We start from the raw sequence: 21057 nt of genomic DNA, 5'->3' as shown, positions 1-21057 counted from the left end.
CACTCCCAGGGCAGGTACAGCATGGGTTAGGTACAGAGTAAACCTCCCTCTACACTGTCCCATCAAACACTCCCAGGTCCAGTTTGCTGAAAGCTGCACTATGAGCTACCTAAGGCCAACTATGGATTGCTTGACATGGGAATGTGCATCAGGGGTTGAGGGAGGAGTTAGCCCGTCATCTGCAGTGTGATTCAGGTGGTGCCGGTTGTGTATATAAAACTGAAAGGATATAGGAGATCACCATGGAATGTGTCATGTGACAGGATCCCGTGCTCTTCACACATTGCGAAAAGCTGCACCATGCAAGGATATCTGCTGTGCCCCAGGCACTTCATGCTTCAGCTCAGCTGAGGGTGTTTGGAGGCAGGAGGCTGCTGTTGTGATAAGTCATTTAAAACAATTATCCATTCACCACCCATGGCTGCAGTGTGTGCTGTCTCCATGAATCATTCCAGCAACTCGCCAAGACTTGTTTGACAGCGACCCCTCCAGCCCACTCCCCCCACCACTGGCGCCCCGTGACTGCAGTGTTTACTATCTGCAATGAATTACATAGAATTTACAGCACAGAAACAGGCCATTTGGCCCAACTGGTCGATGCCGGTGTTCCTGCTCCACATGAGCCTCCTCCAAACTGACTTAATCTCACCCTATCCTTCTTTAACCTTCTATTCCTTGCCCCGTAATGTACTTATCCAGCCTCCCCTGAAATGCATCTATGCTATTCGCCTCAACTACTCCAAGTTTCACATTCTAACCACACTACAGGGTGCACTGCAGCAACTCACCGCAGCTTCTTCGGCAGCACCTCCCAAACCCAGGACCTCTGCCACCAAGAAGGGCAACAAGTGCATGGGAACACCATCACCTGCAAGTTCCCCTCCAAGTCACACACCATCCTGACTTGGAAATTTATCACCGATCCTTCATTGTCGCTGGGTCAAACTCCTGGAACTCTCTCCCTAACAGCACTGTGGGAGTAGCTTCACCACGCGGACTGCAGCGGTTCAAGGCGGCGGCTCACCACCACCTTCTCAAGGGCAACTAGGGATGAGCAATAAATGCTGGCCTTGCCAGCGACGCCCACATCCCGAGAATGAATTTAACAGCCCCACGTGCTCATGCAGTGAATATCGCTGTTGGAGGCGTAAGGTGAAATTCCTTCTTGGCTTTCGTTCCATCTGTTCAGTTCTTTCATCCTACACTGTGGACAAGTTAACTGCAAACCAGAGCGTTTCACTGCTTCACAGTAGGGGCGATGAGCAAAGCATTCTCCCGCCCGTTTGGTTTTCCGAGGTCACAAAGACCAATCCTTGTGAACTTGGGTCACCAACCCTCCAGGATTGCCTGGAGCCTTCAGGAATTAAAGGTTTCTCTCCCAAACACTGCTGCCAGCACAAAACTTGGGAGAAAAATCAGAGGGAACATTAGAAAAAATGGTGCGTGATTGCTTTCACTTCCATTGAACACTTATTTATTAGTTATATAAATATTGGAGGTGGGCTAGATAAATAGGCAAAACAGCGTAACACAGCGATTTACTTGTACTTGCAATTTAGTATACTGCATTCACTGCTCACGATGCGGTCTCCTCTACATTGGGGAGACCAAACTCAAATTGGGTGACTGCTTTGTGCAACACCTTCGTTCAGTCTGTAAGGGTGACCTTGAGCTTCCAGTCGCCTGTCACTTTAATTCACCGCTTCACTCCCACTCTGACCTCTCCGTCCTTGGAATCTTACTCTGTTCCAATGAAGCTCAATATCAGCTTGAGGAACAGCACCTCATCTTTCGATAAGGCATTTTACAGCCTTCTGGACTTAACATCGAGTTCAACAATTTCAGACCATAAACTCTGCCCCTATTTTTTCACATGGCAGCTGTTGATGATTCTGCTATTCCCATTTAAACCTCTTCTAGACTCATCTTTTGTTTCTTAAACTGTCCCCATACCATCTCCTTTTGCCTTGAACAATCAGCCCTTTTGTCATTCAATCTCTCCTGCCTTCCACCCTATCACAGACCTTCCCTTTTGTTCTTTCCTCCCCTCCCCCTTATTCCTGCCTCTGCACTTGCTTAAAAATCTGTTACATCTCTAACTTTTTCCAGTTCTGATGAAAGGCCACCAACCTGAAACGTTAACTCTGAAATAACAACAGAAAATGCTGGAAAAACTCAGCAGGCCAGGCAACATCTGTGGAGAGAAAATAGAGTCAACGTTTCGGGTCAAAACCCTTTGTCAAGGCTAGAGAAGCACAGGAAATGAAATAGATTAAAAGGCCAGAATGGGGGCTGGGAGAGAACAAAAGAGAAGTGAAGAGACATTAAGAGGTATTCAAAATGAGACGAGATGGTGATAGGACTAGTGGAGACAAAAGACGGCTCTAGATTAGGTGTGAAATGCGCTGGCAGAATGGGAGACAGCTGCCATGTGGGAGGGAAAGTTAACTCTGTTTCTCTCTCCACAGATGTTGCCCTGACCTGCTGAATATTTCCAGCATTTTCTGTTTTTATTTCAGAGTTCCAGCATCCGCAGTATTTTGCTTTTGTATTAGATAAAAAGGCTGTTTGACGGACAGACAAGCATCATCCAATCAGGTCATTGAGAGCGTGTTCACTTTCAAAGTGGCCATGGGAAGGCGGGTGGTTGCAATGATTGATGTGTTAAGCGACCAATGGCGAGAGTGTAGGGTGGCTTGGTTGGAGGTAGAAGGTCATCTAACCCCCACAGGAATATGTCCAACCAGAGTTGGCAATCGTATTGAGAATTGAGCCCCCGCCCTCCCCCAACCCCTAAGTGAGCCAGGCCTAATCACAGAGCCAAGACTCACTCCCCTCCATGACAACAGGCCCTCCCAGCATATCTCTAACAGCCACCTCCAAGAAGGTTACTCCTGTTTGTGGCACAGTGCAGCTTCCCTTTGAACATGTGACCAGAACATAGGAACAGGAGTGTAATGATCAGTAACCTGTCATTCTAGAATGGTGCACTAGGTGGAGCTGTAGAGCTGTATGTATATAAGAGTAGGCTACCCACAAGGCAGTAGTCAAGATGGATGCCTGCACACGAAGTCCACACGGCATGAATAAAGTGACTAGCTAGAAGCTAGCTGTTCATAATGAAAATGACTAGTTATTAATGAACATAACATGGTACCAGGAGTGGGGTAAAATCTGCTGAATATTGTGAAACGCGACATGGAGACATTTATTGTACGAATGGTGTCATGTGACAATATCAAAAAGGATACAGAAAATGTGCAGCCCTCAGGAATGGACAACGCTGAACATAAAATTAATACAGTAAAAGAGGACAAATGGATGATGCCGCTGCAGGTAAATGGAGCATTAGTTACATTGAAACTAGACACTGGGGCAAAAGCAAACTTAATCAGTATGAGTGACATTAAAAATATGAAAGAAAAGCCCAAAATACAGAAAAAGTCAGTACTACTGAAGAACTATAATAGACAGAAAATAGATAGCTTAGGTGTATGCAGACTTAAAGTGACAGTCAAAGACAAAGTGCATCATCTCATGTTTTCTGTTGTGGCTGAAGGACTTGATTCACTACTAGGTGACAAAGCTTGTGAGGATTTAGAACTGGTCAAGAGAGTCTACCGTATAAACGGTGCCATAAGCAGACCAGATGACTCGGTGGATTCTGTAGTGAGTAATTTCCAGGATGTGTTCAAAGGATTTGGAGTTCTACCATTCACATACAAGATCCAGCTAAAGGAGGATGCTCAGCCAGTGGTACATGCTCCACGGAGAGTTCCAGCACCCCTGCGTGACCGGCTCAAGAAAGAACTGGACAGAATGACCACACTAGGAGTCATCAGGAAAGTCAAAGAGCCAACAGACTGGGTTAACTCCATGGTATGTGTAAAGAAAAAGAACAATGATCTAAGAATATGCATGGATCCAAAGGACTTAAATGCAAACATAAAACGTGAACACTACCAGATTCCCAAGCGAGAAGAAATCACCAGTGAAATGTCAGGTGCCAGATACGTCACAAAGCTCGATGCCTCACAAGGATTTTGGCAACTAAAACTGGATGGAGAGCACCAAATACTGTACCTTCAACACACCATTTGGCAGGTATTGTTTCCTCAGAATGCCTTTCGGGATAATATCTGCATCTGAAATCTTTCATAGAGCGATCGAACACATAATTGAAGGTCTGGAAGGAGTTCGGGTCTATGTTGATGACATCATCATCTGGGGCTCCACACTGAAATAACACAATGAGAGACTGACTGAAGTGCTACAGAGCATACGCCGGAATGGACTGAAGCTCAACAAAGCCAAGTGTCAGTTTGGCATCCAGGAAGTCACTTTCCTAGGAGATAATCTATCTGGTAAAGGAATAGAGCCAGATATGGAAAAAGTAAACGCCATACTCAACATGCCCTGACCCACTGACAAAAAAGGAGTGCTACGCATCATGGGGATGATAAACTTCATTGGAAAGTTCATTCCTAACTTGTCAGCCAAGACAGCCTGTCTGCGAGACCTACTACATAAAACAAATAAGTTCGCATGGACAGAAAGACACGAACAAGAGTGGATGAACCTCAAAACAGTGCTGACAACCACACCTGTACTCACCTTCTTTGACCCAATAAAGAGTATCAAAGTGTCAACGGATGCATCAAAAGATGGCCTAGGCGCGGTCTTGCTACAAGCAGAGGGTGAAGATTGGAAGCCTGTTGCCTATGCCTCCAGGTCTATGACTGATTCTGAGTGTCGATACGCCCAGATTGAAAAGGAGTGTCTAGACTTGGTAGTTGGACTAGAAAAGTTTCATGGCTACATATATGGACTTCCCACCTTCACAGTTGAGACAGACCACTGCCCACTGGTTGCCATCATAAAAAAGAACCTGAATGAGATGTCTCCAAGGATTCAATGACTCATGATGAAGCTGCAAAGATATGCCTTTGAACTGATCTACACACCAGACAAATACATAGTTTTAGCAGATGCACTATCCCGAGCACCCACAACGAGTCATGTGAGCTCTACTGAAGAAGATGTGGATGTTCATGTGAGTATGGTCACTGCTGCGCTGCCCATGTCAGACACAAAATCAAAGCAAATAGCAGAAGAAACAGTGAAAGATACAGTGTTACAAACAGTAATAGAGAACATTCACAATGGTTGGCCAAAAGGTTCCTGTCCAAAGTACTTTCACATCAGGTCAGAGTTGAGTGTCGCAAGTGGACTATTACTAAAACAGAACAGAATAGTCATTCCACAGGCTCTACATCAAGACATGCTCAAAAGGATTCATGAGGGACACCTCGAAATTGAAAAATGCAAAAGTAGGGCAAGAGACACTGTTTATTGGCCTGGCATAAATAAGGACATTGAGAACATGATAGGCAAATGTGAGACATGTCAGAAACACCAAAACAAACAAGCAAAGGAACCAATGATAGTAGCTGACATACCAACAGCACCATGGCAAAAGGTTGGTATGGACCTCTTTCATTTGAATGGTAAAGGCTATCTAATAGTGATTGACTACTATTCGAACTATCCTGAGATGGCGCTGCTCTCAAGCACCACAGCAAGCAGTGTCATAATGCATGTGAAATCCATCTTCACCAGACATGGAATTCCCAGGATTGCCGTTAGCGACAATGGTCCATGCTTCAACTGTAAGGAGTGGCAACAGTTTGCAGCACATTATGACTTTCAACACATCACATCCAGTCCTCTGTATGCTCAGTCGAATGGTAAGGCAGAGAAAGGTGTTCAAGTTCTCAAACAGCTATTGAAGAAAGCGACAGAAAGCAAGTCTGATCCTTATCTCACCCTGCTGAGCTACCGAGCCTCACCTTTAGACTCTGGTTCTTCACCTGGTTCTTCACCTGCTGAACTCCTAATGGGTCGCAAGTTGCGCACCACGCTACCCTGCTGTGCAAAAGAAAAGCAGAGTAAGGAACTGAGACAGAGACTTCAACTGTTAAAGCTGAAACAGAAATCATACTATGACAAGTCATCCAAAACTCTGAAACCATTGACAAGGGACGATGTTGTCAGGATTGAGGATCCAGATGCATGGAACAGGAAAGCTACAGTTCTTGAGGAAGTAGGACCAAGGTCATACACTGTTAGAACTGAGGAAGGACAGATTCTCAGGAGGAACCGCCGTTCCCTCATGAAAACACAAGAAACTATCCAAGAGCAAATCGATGACAATGCCGCAACTGAATCTCGTCACTCACCACCAGAACAATCTAACACAAACACACATACAGGCTCTCATAAAAACATATCAGACTTACCTCTGTTGAGAAGATCCACATGTGAAGTAAAAAAGCCTGATAGACTTAATCTTTGAGTATCAAGTAAAGCTTTGAAAATGTATTGACTGTTGTGGAAATGTTTATGTTTATAGAGCACTAACAAAAGTGTTACTGATATCATCTTTATCATTTTTCTTGAAAGTTGATTGATTTTGTTTAACCCCAAAGGGGGCTGTAATGATCAGTAACCTGTCATTCTAGAATGGTACACTAGGTGGAGCTGTAGAGCTGTATGTATATAAGAGTAGGCTACCCACAAGAAAGTAGTCAAGATGGATGCCTGCACAGGAAGTCCACATGGCATGAATAAAGTGACTAGCTAGAAGCTAGCTGTTCATAATGAAAACGACTAGTTATTAATGAACATAACAAGGAGTAGGCCATTCAGCCTCTCGACTCTGTTCATTTAGATCGTGACTGATCTGTACCTTAAATCCATTTACCTGCCTTGGTTCAGTAACCCTTAATACCCTGTGTGTCAGCTTTGTCTAAGTTGGTAGCACCCTCGCCTCTGAGTCAGAAGGTTGTGGGTTCACAGTCCCACTTCAGAGACTTGAACACATAATCCAGGCTGTCACTCCCAGTGCAGTACTGGGGGAGTGCGGCACAGTTGGAGCTGGCATCTTTTGGATGAGACGTTAAACCGAGGCCCTGCCTGCTCCATCAGATCCCATGGCACTATTTTGAAGAGGAGCAGGGGAGTTATCCCCGGTGTCCTGGGCCAATATTTATCCCTCAATCAACATCACTAAAAAACAGATTATCTGGTCATTATCATATTGCTGTTTGTGGGAGCTTGTTGTGCGCAAATTGGCTGCCATGTTTCCTACATTACAACAGTGACTACACTCCAAAAAGTACTTCGTTGGCTGTAAAGCACGTTGGGACGTCTGGTGGTCGTGAAAGGTGCTATAGAAATGCAAGTCTATCTTTCTATCTTGCTTAACAAAAATCTCTCAATTTCAGTTTCGAAATTTTTAAACGACCTCAGCCTCAACACCATTTTCAGGGCTAGAGTTCCAGATTTCCATTGTCCTTTGTGTGGAGCATAGTGGTTATGTTACTGGACTAGTAATCCAGAGGATGGAATGAATGAGTTCAAATCCCACCATAGCAGGTGGGGAATGTTAATGAAATAAAATCTAGAATTTAAAAAGCAGCTAGTATTAGTAAAAACCCATCTGGTTCATCGAAATGAATAAACAAAGACCCTGGATGGCCCAGCTCTAATTTTAAGGTTGTGGCCCCTTGTTCTGGACTTCCCCACGAGACGCGTGGGAACACCACCACCAGCATTTATTGGCCATCCCTAACTCACGGGATAACAACAGAAAATGCTGGAAAAACTCAGCAGGCCAGGCAACATCCGTGGAGAGAAAATAGAGTCAACGTTTCGAGTCAAACCCTTTGTCGAGACTGGAAAGTCACAGGAAATGAAATAGATTAAGAGGCCAGGCTGGGAGAGAACAAAAGAGAAGTGAAGAGACATTAAGAGGTATTCAAAACGAGACGAGATGGTGATAGGACTAGTGGAGACAAAAGATGGCTCTAGATTAGGTGTGAAATGCGCTGGCAGAATGGGAGACAGCTGCCATGTGGGAGAGAGGAAAAAAAAGTGTGGGGGGGGGCGGGGAGGCCAAAACAAAGCTGTGGATAAAAAATAAGCAAAAATGTAATGCGGGCCGAGGTTACGATCTGAAATTGTTGAACTTGATGTTGAGTCCGGCAGGCTGTAAAGTGCCTAATCGGAAGATGAGGTGCTGTTCCTCGAGTCGTCTTTTGTCTCCACTAGTCCTATCACCATCTCGTCTCGTTTTGAATACCTCTTAATGTCTCTTCTCTTTTGTTCTCTCCCAGCCCGGCCTCTTAATCTATTTCATTTCCTGCGCCTTTCCAGTCTCAACAAAGGGTTTGACTCGAAACGTTGACTCTATTTTCTCTCCACGGATGTTGCATGACCTGCTGAGTTCTTCCAGCATTTTGTGTTGTTATTTCAGATTTCCAGCATACGCAGTATTTTGCTACCTAACTCACGAGATGTGGGCGTCGCTGGTAATGCATTTATTGCCCATCCCGAGTTGCCCTTGAGAAGGTGGTGGTGGGCTGCGTGTGGGGAAGGTACTCCCACAATGCTGTTAGGTAGGATTTTGACCCAGCGACGATGAAGGAGCAACGATATATTTCCAAGTCAGGCTGGTGTGTGACTTGGAGGGGAACTTGGGGGTAATGTTCTTCCCATGCACCTGCTGCCCATGTACCTTCAGGGGTGGGCAATTATTTGGGCTGGAGGGCCACTTAACAAGTTTTTGGTGAGCTGTTGAGGGCCGCAGACATAAGATGAATTGTGTTAACAACAGCTATCATTAAAATTTGTTATGGCATTTATTGTATAAAGAACGTTTCATGTCGTTTCCACACTTAATAAATAAACACTTATTAACATGCTAACAAACATGATGCAGGTTTACCCAAAACTGAACCAACACCAGCGAGTCCCAAATCGCACGGAAATACTGTACCCAGAGAGACGCTTTCGCTAGTCACATGTGCCTTGGGACGTTTTACTAGGTTAAAGGCGCTATTTAAAAACAAGTTGTTGTTGTAGCTTCAGCTGGAAAACAATGATAACCCAACTACTGCTTGTACCAACTATGGCATAGAATCAGAGAATCAGTCATTTATGGCACAGAAGGAGGCCATTCGGCCCATTGTCTGTGCCGGCCAAAAAAGAGCCACCCAGCCTAATCCCACTTCCCAGTTCTTGGTCCGTAGCCTTGCAGGTTACGGCACTTCAATTGCATAGCCAAGTACATGGAATACTTCATGTAACCCCAGGCAGTCTGACGCATCTCCAGTATCCATAGAATCCATTTTTTGCTTCTTGTCTTTTGTTGTCTGTCTGTAATAATTCAAGGTCACACCTGGCCTGTGAGAACTGCCTGAATCAGTCTATTTCACAGTGGTGAGGTCCTTGACTTACCTCCTGAATAATAATAGGACACACTTTTCTGAGTGGCTCAATTTTCCCATGAAGCAGGTCACAAAGCACTTGGCCATCATCCTCTTCACTGCTTCTTACTACACCTCTCAGAAACTTCAGCACGCCTAAATCTCGGATCCATGCTCCCGTCCCCCATTTGCAAGTGTGCGGTAAATGCACGTGATTCGTGTATATTTTTTGTGTATGCACAAGTTGGCGTATTTCTTTTTAAATCGCAAGATTTAGGCATTCCATTCAAAAGCACTGCGCGGGCCGGACTGAATCAATTGGCGGGCCGGATACGGCCCACAGGCCATATTTTGCCCACCACTGTTCTAGGTGGTAGAGGTCACGGGTTTGGGAGATCCTATTGAAGAAGCCTTGGCGAGTTGCTGCAGTGCATCTTGTAGATGGTACACACTACAGCCACGGTGCACTGGTGGTGGAGGGAGTGAATGTTTAAGGTGGTGGATGGGGTGCCAATCAAGCGGGCTGCTTTGTCTTGGATGGTATTGAGCTTCTTGAGTGTTGTTGCAACTGCCCTCATCCAGGCAAGTGGAGGGTATCCCATCACACTCCTTACTTATGCCTTGTAGATAGTGAAAAGGCTTTGGGGAATCAGGAGGTGAGACACTCACCACAGAATACCCAGCCTCTGACCTGATCTCGTAGCCACAGTATTTAAGTGGCTGGTCCAGTTAATCAAAAAAGCTAATGGAATGCTGGCTTTTATATCTAGAATACAAGGGGGTAGAAGTTAGGCTGCAGCTATACAAAGCCCTGGTTAGACCACACCTGGAGTACTGAGAGTAGTTCTGGGCACCACAGTTCTGGAAGGATATATTGGACTTGGAGGGAGTGCAGCGTAGGTTTACCAGAATGATACCCAGACTCCAAGGGTTAAGTTACGAGGCGAGATGACACAAATTAGGGTTGTATTCCCTAGAATTTAGAAGGTTAAGGTGTGATTTGATCGAAATTTTCAGGATATTAAAGGGAACAGATAGGGTAGAGAGAGAGAAACTATTTCCGCTGGTTGGGAAATCTAGGACTAGGGGACTTAGTCTACAAATTAGAGCCAGACCTTTCAGGAGTGAAATTAGTAAACACTTCTACACACAAAGGGTGGTAGAAGTTTGGAACTCTCTTCCGCAAATGGCAATTTATTCTAGATCAGAGATTGATAGCTGTTTGTTAACCGAAGGTATGAAGGGATATGGGGTAAAGGCGGATATATGGAGTTAGGTCGCAAATCAGCCCTGGTCTCATTGAATGGCGGAACAGGCTCGAGGGGCTGAATGGCCTCCTCCTGTTCCTATGTTCCTATGTTCTGGTCAATGGTGACCCTCAGGATGTTGATCTTAGGGGATTCAACGATGTAATTCCATTCAATGTCAAGGGAAGGTGGTTAGACACTCACTTGTTTGGTGCAAATGTCACTTGCCATTTATCAGCCCAAGTCTGGATGTTGTTGCCAGCCCACCCTTTCCCTCAGGTACTGACAGACCGTTGGGGCCTGAGACACCTCGTCAAGTCCAGAGATCACGTCCCCCCGGCTTGCCCCCCGCCCCTCCGCCATCGGGATTGCTCCCTCGGGTGGCCTGCAGCACTGACCCTGGAGAGAACCAGAATTGCAGTGGAGTTGGTAAGTGTCTGTGCCAATTCTGAGCACATCTCAGGCACCCAAGGGAGAAATATTTCAGCTCCTGTTACCAAGGGGTAAATTCTACAGTAATCAACCCACTGTTCAGAGTCCAACCATTTCCCCAGCCTCAACCACTTGCTGCTCCCCAAGTTGCCCACTTGTCCCCTCCTGAAGGCCAGTACCCCTCACCCCACTGCGGTTTCCAGTCTCCAGTCCCAATCAGGGCAGTGGAAGGAAACAAGGCAGTCCATTTCTGCACAGCAAGATCCCACAAACTGCAATGTGATAATATCCAGATAATCTGTTTAATGATGTTGGTTGTGAGACAAACATTGGCCAGGAAGAAGTCCTTTTCTCTTCTATGAAATAGTGCCGTGGGATCTTTTACATCCACCTGAAAGGGTAGACTGGGCCTCAGTTTAACATCTCATCTGAAAGACGGCACCTCTGACAGTGCAGCGTTCCCTCAGTACTGGCTCTCTGACAAAGCAGCATTCACTCAGGGCTGCCCCTCTGACAGTGCAGCCCTCACACAGCACTGCCCTTCTGACAGTGCAGCACTTATCAGTACTGCCCCTCTGACAGTGCAGCACTCCCTCAGTACTGCCCCTCTGACAGTGCAGCTCTCCCTCAGTACTGCCCCTCTTGCAGCTCTCCCTCAGTACTGCCCCTCTGACAGTGCAGCACTCCCTCAGTACTGCCCCTCTGACAGTGCAGCACTCCCTCAGTACTGCCCCTCTGACAGTGCAGCACTCCCTCAGTACTGCCCCTCTGACAGTGCAGCACTCCCTCAGTACTGAAGTATATGCCTAGATTTTGTACTCAAGTCTCTGGAGTCGGATTTGAACACACGACCTGTTGACTCAGAGATCATTATCTCATTGGAGTTTGTGAGAGCCTGCTGTGCACAAATGGGCTGCCACATTTCCTATATTGCAACAGTGACTACACTTCAAAAAGTATTCCATTGGCTGTGAAGCGCATTGGGACTTCTTGAGGTCATGAAAGGTGCTATAGAAATGCAAGTCTCCTTGCAAGAACGACAACATTGTCCTCCTCACTGTGTTCAAATCGAAACTTATCACACTCTCACCATGACCAATTCTTTCCAAGGAACCTCCAAACGTGTAACTTCTCCCCTCTCTCAGTCTCCCCTCCCTCCCTCAGTCTTCCCTCCTCAGTCTCACCTCCCTCAGTCACCCCTCCCTCAGACTCACCTCCCCTCCTCAGTCTCCCCTCCTCAGGATCCCATTCCTCAGTCTCCCCTCCCTCAGACACCCCTACCTCAGCCTTCCCCTCAGTATCCACTCCTTCAGACTCACCTCCCTCAGTCTCCACTCCAGTCTCCCCTCCCTCAGACTCAACTCCCTCCCTCAGTCTCCCCTCGTCAGTCTCCCCTCCCATCCATCAGTCTCCCCTCTCTCAGACACACATCCCTCAGACTCAGCTCTCTCAGTCTCCCCTCCCTCAGTCTCCCCTCCTGCCCTCAGTCTCCCCTCCCTCAGTCTCCAAACCCACCCTCAGTCTCCCCCTCAGTCTCCCCTCCCTCAGTCTCCCCTCCCTCAGTCTCCCCTCCCTCAGTCTCCAATCCCACCCTCAGTCTCCCCTCCCTCAGACGCCACTCCCTCAGTCTCCCCTCCCTCAGTCTCCCCTCCTGCCCTCAGTCTCCCCTCCCTCCCTCAGTCTCCCCTCCCTCCGTCTCCCATCCCGCCCTCAGTCTCCCCTCCCTCAGTCTCCCCTCCCTCAGACTCCCCTCCCTCAGACTCCCCTCCCTCAGACTCCCCTCCTCAGTCGCCCCTCCCTCAGTCGCCCCTCCCTCAGTCGCCCCTCCCTCAGTCTCCCCTCCCCCAGTCTCCCCTCCCTCAGTCTCCCCTCCTCAGTATCCCCTCCCTCAGTCTCCCTTCCCTCACAGTCTCCCCTCCTGCATCTTCCTGCCTCAGTTTCCCCTCCCTCAGTCTCCGTTACTAAGTCTCCCCTCCTTCCCTCAGTCTCCCCTCCTCTGTCTCCCATTCCACAGTCTCCCCTCCATTAGACACCCCTACCTCAGCCTCCCCCTCAGTATCCACTCCCTCAGACTCACCTCCATCCCTCGCTCTCCCCTCCCGCCCTCGCTCTCCCCTCCCGCCCTCGCTCTCCCCTCCCGCCCTCGCTCTCCCCTCCCGCCCTCGCTCGCCCCTCCCTCACTCGCCCCTCCCTCAATGTCCCCTCCTGCCCGCAGTCTACCCTCCCTTAGTCTCCCATCTTGCCCTCCGTCTCCCCTCCGGCCCTCAGTCTCCCCTCCGGCCCTCAGTCTCCCCTCCGGCCCTCAGTCTCCCCTCCGGCCCTCAGTCTCCCCTCCGGCCCTCAGTCTCCCCTCCGGCCCTCAGTCTCCCCTCCGGCCCTCAGTCTCCCCTCCGGCCCTCAGTCTCCCCTCCGGCCCTCAGTCTCCCCTCCGGCCCTCAGTCTCCCCTCCGGCCCTCAGTCTCCCCTCCGGCCCTCAGTCTCCCCTCCGGCCCTCAGTCTCCCATCCCGCCCTCAGTCTCCCATCCCGCCCTCAGTCTCCCATCCCGCCCTCAGTCTCCCATCCCGCCCTCAGTCTCCCCTCCCTCAGTCTCCCCTCCCTCAGTCTCCCCTCCCTCAGTCTCCCATCCCGCCCTCAGTCTCCCCTCCCTCAGTCTCCCCTCCCTCACTCGCCCCTCCCTCACTCGCCCCTCCCTCACTCGCCCCTCCCTCACTCGCCCCTCCCTCACTCGCCCCTCCCGCCCTCAGTCTCCCCTCCCTCAGTGTCCCCTCCCTCAATGTCCCCTCCTGCCCGCAGTCTCCCCTCCCTCAATGTCCCCTCCTGCCCTCAGTCTACCCTCCCTTAGTCTCCCATCTTGCCCTCTGTCTCCCCTCCTGCCCTCAGTCTCCCCTCCCTCAGTCTCTGCGCCCTCAGTCTCCCCTCCCTCACTCTCCCCGCCCTCAGTCTCCCCTCCCTCACTCTCCCCTCCCTCACTCTCCCCTCCCTCAGTCTCCCCTCCTGCCCTCAGTCTCCCCTCCCTCAATGTCCCCTCCTGCCCTCAGTCTCCCCTCCCTCAATGTCCCCTCCTGCCCTCAGTCTCCCCTCCCTCAATGTCCCCTCCTGCCCTCAGTCTCCCCTCCCTCAATGTCCCCTCCTGCCCTCAGTCTCCCCTCCCTCAATGTCCCCTCCTGCCCTCAGTCTCCCCTCCCTCAATGTCCCCTCCTGCCCTCAGTCTCCCCTCCCTCAATGTCCCCTCCTGCCCTCAGTCTCCCCTCCTGCCCTCAGCCTCCCCTCCCCGCCCTCAGCCTCCCCTCCCCGCCCTCAGCCTCCCCTCCCCGCCCTCAGCCTCCCCTCCCCGCCCTCAGCCTCCCCTCCCCGCCCTCAGCCTCCCCTCCCCGCCCTCAGCCTCCCCTCCCCGCCCTCAGCCTCCCCTCCCCGCCCTCAGCCTCAGTCTCCCCGCCCTCAGCCTCAGTCTCCCCGCCCTCAGCCTCAGTCTCCCCGCCCTCAGCCTCAGTCTGCCCGCCCTCAGCCTCAGTCTCCCCTCCCGCCCTCAGTCTCCCCTCCCGCCCTCAGTCTCCCCTCCCGCCCTCAGTCTCCCCTCCCGCCCTCAGTCTCCCCTCCCGCCCTCAGTCTCCCCTCCCGCCCTCAGTCTCCCCTCCCGCCCTCAGTCTCCCCTCCCGCCCTCAGTCTCCCCTCCTGCCCTCAGTCTCCCCTCCCTCAGTCTCCCCTCCCTCAGTCTCCCCGCCCTCAGTCTCCCATCCCGCCCTCAGTCTCCCCTCCCTCAGTCTCCCCTCCCTCAGTCTCCCCTCCCTCAGTCTCCCATCCCGCCCTCAGTCTCCCCTCCCTCAGTCTCCCCTCCCTCACTCACCTCCCGCCCTCAGTCTCCCCTCCCTCACTCTCCCCTCCCGCCCTCCGTCTCCCCTCCCTCAGTCTCCCCTCCCTCAGTCTCCCCTCCCTCAGTCTCCCCTCCCTCACTCGCCCCTCCCTCACTCGCCCCTCCCTCACTCGCCTCTCCCTCACTCGCCCCTCCCTCACTCGCCCCTCCCGCCCTCAGTCTCCCCTCCCTCAGTGTCCCCTCCCTCAGTGTCCCCTCCTGCCCGCAGTCTCCCCTCCCTCAATGTCCCCTCCTGCCCTCAGTCTACCCTCCCTTAGTCTCCCATCTTGCCCTCCGTCTCCCCTCCTGCCCTCAGTCTCCCCTCCCTCAGTCTCTGCGCCCTCAGTCTCCCCTCCCTCACTCTCCCCTCCCTCAGTCTCCCCTCCCTCAGTCTCCCCTCCTGCCCTCAGTCTACCCTCCCTCAATGTCCCCTCCTGCCCTCAGTCTACCCTCCCTTAGTCTCCCATCTTGCCCTCCATCTCCCCTCCTGCCCTCAGTCTCCCCTCCCTCAATGTCCCCTCCTGCCCTCAGTCTCCCCTCCCTCAATGTCCCCTCCTGCCCTCAGTCTCCCCTCCCTCAATGTCCCCTCCTGCCCTCAGTCTCCCCTCCCTCAATGTCCCCTCCTGCCCTCAGTCTCCCCTCCCTCAATGTCCCCTCCTGCCCTCAGTCTCCCCTCCCTCAATGTCCCCTCCTGCCCTCAGTCTCCCCTCCTGCCCTCAGCCTCCCCTCCCCGCCCTCAGCCTCCCCTCCCCGCCCTCAGCCTCAGTCTCCCCGCCCTCAGCCTCAGTCTCCCCTCCCGCCCTCAGTCTCCCCTCCCGCCCTCAGTCTCCCCTCCCGCCCTCAGTCTCCCCTCCCGCCCTCAGTCTCCCCTCCCTCAAGTCTCCCCTCCCTGGGGGAGAAATTCAGTTGGTTGCACCACCCGTTAGCACCTTAAGAGGGCGATAAGTGGGGCGCGAGCCAGCTAGCGCCCGGGCGCTGCAAGACCTGCAGCTCTCGCAAAATTGAGCGGACATTTAGCAGCGTCGCTAAACCGCAACGCCCGCTCAGCTGCGCACGCAGATCCTGACGTCATTTCAGAGTGCACCGCCCTTGGGGCGCCCCGAACTGGAAATTCAGTGGCGACCCTCTCCTTTCCGCCTGTCGCTCCCAGCGACTAGTTGACTGGAATGGTTCCCAGTCACTGTGGGGCTGGGGGGGGCGGGGGCGCTATTTAAAGGGGGCTCTTCCTGGCTTCTTTGTGGTAGCCATTTTTGGACCACTCCTTCTGAGAGAGTGGGAGAGAGATTTGCAGAGCGACAAAGGGAGAGATCTTTCTGCATTGAGTCAGCGCTCGCTGAGGTACTTTTGGCTTCTGACCAGAACTTTGTAGTTGGTTTGCTTTTTCACCGGCATAACCTTGAGTGGCCACATACTATGGGGGCTGCAATGGGTGGGAACGTTGGGCTTCTCCATTACATTGAGAGGGCACAGAGACGCAGAGAGAGAGTGCCAATCATGGCCAGACGGAAGAGGGCCAACAGGCGGCAGCACACGAGACCTTACCGTCCCAGGGTTTTCCGCCAACAGTTCTCATACCTCAATATGTCTGAGGAGCAGTGTTTTCGGAGGCTGTGATTCAGCAAGGAGGTGGTCACTGAGCTCTGCCACCTGCTTCAGCCAGATCTGCAGCCTCAACTGAGGAGCAGGACGTCTCTGTCAGTGGCAGTGAAGGTCACAGTGGCTCTCAACTTTTATGCCACCGGCTCCTTTCAATCCGCTACTGGGGACATTGCCAATATCTCCCAGTTCGCGGTGCATTGCTGCATCCATCAAGTCACGAATGCCCTCTTTAAAAGGAGACGTCAGTACATCTCCTTCCCCATGATCTCGGACAAGCAGCAAGAGCGCGCAATGGGCTTTGCAAGAATAGCGGGCTTCCCCATGGTCCAGGGCGCCATTGACTGCATGCATGTGGCTTTGCGGGCGCCGCAAGAGAATGCCGAGGATTACCGCAACCAGAAGGGATTCCAGTTGTGAATGTCCAGTTGGTCTGTGACCACAGACAGCTGATAGTAGCTGTCAATGCCCGCTTTCCAGGTAGCAGCCATGACGCCTTCATCCTGTGCCAGACTTCTGTGGCAGACCTTTTCAAGGCCCCGGCTCACCCAGGAGGCTGGCTTCTCGGGGACAAGGGCTATCCTCTGTGCACCTGGCTGATGACCCCGCTCCGTGCGCCCAGCACCCCTGCTGAAGAACGATACAATGAGAGCCATCAAGCTACCAGGAACATCATTGAGGCACACAATCGGTATGCTGAAGCAACGGTTCCGCTGTCTGGACCATTCCGGAGGAGCCCTTCAGTACTCACCTGAGTGAGTCTCCCATTTCGTTGTTGTGTGCTGCATGCTGCATAACTTGGCAATCCTCAGGACTCAGCCACTGCCACCAGACATTGGAGCACCAGCAGAGGAGGAGGAGGAGGAGGAAGAGGAGCAGCAGCACCAAGACAGGAGGGAGGCACAAAGTGCAAGGGCCATCCGTCAGCGTCTTATAGCAGGTCGGTTCTAGGCCCCCTCTGAGGGAATGGCTTCTGCCATTCAAAGAACCTGAATGGAACCGTGCCGCAACCCCTAAGCCGGTCAAGGCTACAAATAGTTCAAAGAGCAAACATGCACATTCTGAATAAAGACACTTATTTATTTAACAAACTGTGTGTCCTTCCCGCATGACAAAGTAATAGAGAGAAACCCCAAAAAGCAGTCAGACACATAACTGGCTCTCACAACCTGGAGACAATGAACAAAGAGTTACCAAAAAATGACCACGATCCTCGGCCTTCAATAAAACATTTAACAGCATTTTGCCACACCTCCTACTTTTTGCCCTTCAAGGATGATCTGCTTCGCTTGCGAGATTCGCCCCTTCCCACCCTGCAGCTCCTTCGTAATGGGACCCCAGTGGCTGCAGCAAGGTTGGGGGAAGGCTGCTGAGTGTCAGAAACTGAGACTGCAGATGCCCTTGAGGGACGGCCTGGACCAGCTCTGGGCCTGGAGGGCCCGGCTGCTGACTGCTCCAACTCTGCATGGGCGGCAGCAGTCTGTCCTACAGGTGATGGCAGCTGCAGTGGAGAAGTGACAATGTTGGCAGCAGGAATGCTGTCATCCTGAGAGAGGACAGCAACTCCCTGTTCGGATGACACACTGGCACTCCCACGGGGCAGCACTGCAGCATGCGGAGCAATCTGCTGAAGCACAGACTGCTGGCCTGCTGCGGCGCGGCGAGGGCCCAGGCGATTCGTGCCCGATCCAGCGAGGGTGGCAGCAGTCAGTGCTCGTGTGGCCTCAATCTGCGTCTGCATCAGACCAGCCACTGACTGCATTGCAGCACTAAGCACTTGCGTGGCAGCCGCCTGTGCTGCGCCAAAGTCCTGGGCAATCCTTGCCTGTGCTGCGCCGAAGTCCTGGAGAATCCTTGCCTGTGCTGCGCCGAAGTCCTGCACACTCCTTGCCAGTGACTCAATGGAATTTGGCATCCTTGCCACTGCAGCCATGAACTTAGTGTGCGTGTGCTCCACCTGGGCGCTCATTTCAGCGAGGAGCTGCACTTCTTCTGCGCTCACTGTAGCAGGGCTCGAGGCCAGACTCTCCCTCCGGGGAGAAGGCTGCCGAGCTTCCCTACCCCCCCTCGCGTTGCTGCAGCCCGCTGGGCCCCGGAGCTTCAACCCCCTCAGACCATTGCCCCCTGCTCCCCTCCAAGGAAGACGTGTCCCCATTATGGCCATGGGCTGCCTCGGCTGAGGGTGGCACTGATGGTCCAGCTTCCTCCTCCTCGTCGCCTTCAGAGTCACTCACAGTGGCAGCTTGAGGACCCGCCTCCTCACCTGGCGAATCAGCATCTGAAAGCAGGAGGTACAAGAGTGGCTTTAGCGTGAGGACAGGGTGGCAGCGAGGGAGGCATGAGTGCTGCAATGTACTGTATTGGTTCGATAGTGGCAAAGGATGCTGGTGTGAGGCACAAGTGGAAGGAGAGAGGTCAAAAAGGTAATGACCTTACCATTGCTGTCCATAACGGGGTCGGCATCTCCAGTGGCAACGGGGGCCAATCATCCGGCCTGCCATAATCCGCTGGACTCACTGCTCCAGATTGGTGAGGGCTTGAAGGTGAGGCCGGCCTCCCCCAGTCCATTGCTGCTGCCTCCTGTTATGCGCCAGCTTGCCCTGCAAGTGAAAGGACGGGCTCTGAGTACAGTGTGAAGCCCTGATCTTGGCTGCACTGCCTCCCATGGTAGAATAGCCCTTGCAGTGTGAAGCCCTGATCTTGGCTGCACTGCCTCCTATGGTGGAATAGCCCTTACAGTGTGAAGCCCTGATCTTGGCTGCACTGCCTCCCATGTGGAATAGCCCTTACAGTGTGAAGCCCTGATCTTGGCTGCACTGCCTCCCATGGTGGAATAGCCCTTACAGTGTGAAGCCCTGATCTTAGCTGCACTGCCTCCCATGGTGGAATAGCCCTTACAGTGTGAAGCCCTGATCTTGGCTGCACTGCCTCCCATGGTCGGTTAGCCCTTACAGTGTGTAAAGTGCTGAATGTGCGTGTGAGTTTCCTGAAAGGGTCATAGGTGTTGGATGACGGCTGGGCACTGGGGCTTTCAGGATCCTTTGGCCATAAAGTGAGGTCGACATGCAGGGATGAAGAGGATTCTGAAAAGGGCACTCACCCTGACGACCCGAGTGAGGTCGTTGAACTTCTTCCTGCATTGCACAGGGGTCCTAGGCACCATGCTGCTGGAGGTCACTCTGTGAGCCACCTCCCTCCAAGCTTTGCGATAGTCGTTGGGCAGCGGCCTCCTGCCACTGTCTGGGAACAGGATAGATTGCCTGCGCTCCACCGCGCCAACCAGAACCTCCAAGGCCCCCCTCGCTGAACCGCTGCGCTCGCTCCCTGGCCCTCCCCATGGTCCTAGGCTTAAGAATGTGGCAGCAGGTCTGTCCAGGCCGAGAATCAGGGCTCCGATGCGCAGGGTGTGGCTGCAGTCCAAGATCGAACCTCCCCTTTAAGAGCTGACCGGCGCCAGTGTGTCTGCGTGCAATCGCTAACTGGCCGCACCTGCGCTGCGCCCGCCCTCAGTGGTAGCGCCTCACTTCTCCGGCTTAGTGCCTTAAGACAGTCGTGCGGCGCCTGTTTTAGCGCTCCAAGCACCTCCTGGGGTGAAGCAGGCCAATTTTCCAGTAGGTGGCGATAATTTGCGCCGCGCGCAAAATTTCACGCCCGGCCGATACTTATGCCCCAAACAGTGTGATACTGAATTTCTCCCCCCCTTAGTCTCCCCTCCCTCAGTCTCCCTTACTCAGTCGCCCCTTCTTCCCTCAGTCTTCCCTCCCTCAGTCTCCCCTGCCTCCCTCAGTCTCCCCTCCCTCCCTCAGTCTCCCCTCCCTCCCTCAGTCTCCCCTCCCTCCCTTAGTCACCCTTTCAGTCTCTCCTCCTCAGTTTCTCCAACCTCATTCTCCCCTCCCTCAGTCTCCCCACCCTCAGTATCCCACCCTCAGTATCCCCACCCTCAGTATCCCCACCCTCAGTATCCCTTTGCTCAGACTCCCATCCCTCAGACTCTCCTCCCTCAGTTACCCCATCCTCCTTCAGTCTCCCATCCCTCCCTTAGTCTCCCCTCGCTCAGTCTACCCTCCATCTATCCATCTCCCCCTCCCACAGTCTCCACTCCTCAGTCTCCCCTCCTCAATCACCCCTCCCACAGTCTCCACTCCTCAGTCTCCCCTCCTCAATCTCCCCTCCCTCAGTCACTCCTCCCTCATTCTCCCCTCCCTCAGTCTCCCTTACTCAGTTGGCCCTCCTTCCCTCAGTCTCCCCTCCCTCAGTCTCCCCTCCCTCCCTCCGTGTCCGCTCCCTACGGCATTCTCCCCTCCCTCCCTAAGTCACCCTCCCTCAGTCTCCCCTACTCAGTGTCCCCTCGCTCAGTCTCTCCTCCTCAGTCTCCCCTCCCCCAGTCTCTCCTCCTCAGTCTCCCCTCCCCCAGTCTCTCCTCCTCAGTCTCCCCTCCCTCAGTCTCCCTTACTCATTTGCCCCTCCTTCCCTCAGTCTCCCCTCCCTCAGTCTCCCCTACTGAGTCTCCCCTCCTCAGTTACTCCTTGTGGTGATTATTCTTGTTTTGTAAGAAGCATTGCAATTGGTTGCCTGTTTCCTGCCTTGAGAGATATGCTGTAAACTCATGTGATTTGTGGTGGCCATCTTAAATTCAGTTCTCTGCAGCCTTGGTTGGGACTG

At 52.5% G+C, this 21057-nt stretch overlaps 1 protein-coding gene across 1 annotated transcript in view; it reads right to left on the bottom strand.

The window, feature by feature from the left end:
• Window positions 1-5175: 5175 nt before the first annotated feature.
• Window positions 5176-21057, bottom strand: part of LOC147121680 (uncharacterized) — a 23059-nt gene continuing 7177 nt past the window's right edge. The window contains exon 2 of the mRNA XM_085977696.1: window positions 5176-5928. Coding sequence (XP_085833822.1) covers window positions 5823-5928 — 106 coding nt within the window. The 3' untranslated portion in view covers window positions 5176-5822. The remainder of the gene's footprint in view (window positions 5929-21057) is intronic.

This window comes from Somniosus microcephalus, chromosome 3 (genome assembly GCF_052327205.1).
Source record: "Somniosus microcephalus isolate GS21.2 chromosome 3, FLI_Smic_1.0, whole genome shotgun sequence".
Lineage (NCBI taxonomy): Eukaryota > Metazoa > Chordata > Chondrichthyes > Squaliformes > Somniosidae > Somniosus > Somniosus microcephalus.
Note: the sequence above shows the minus strand (reverse complement) of the source record. Positions and strands in the feature narration are given on the sequence as shown.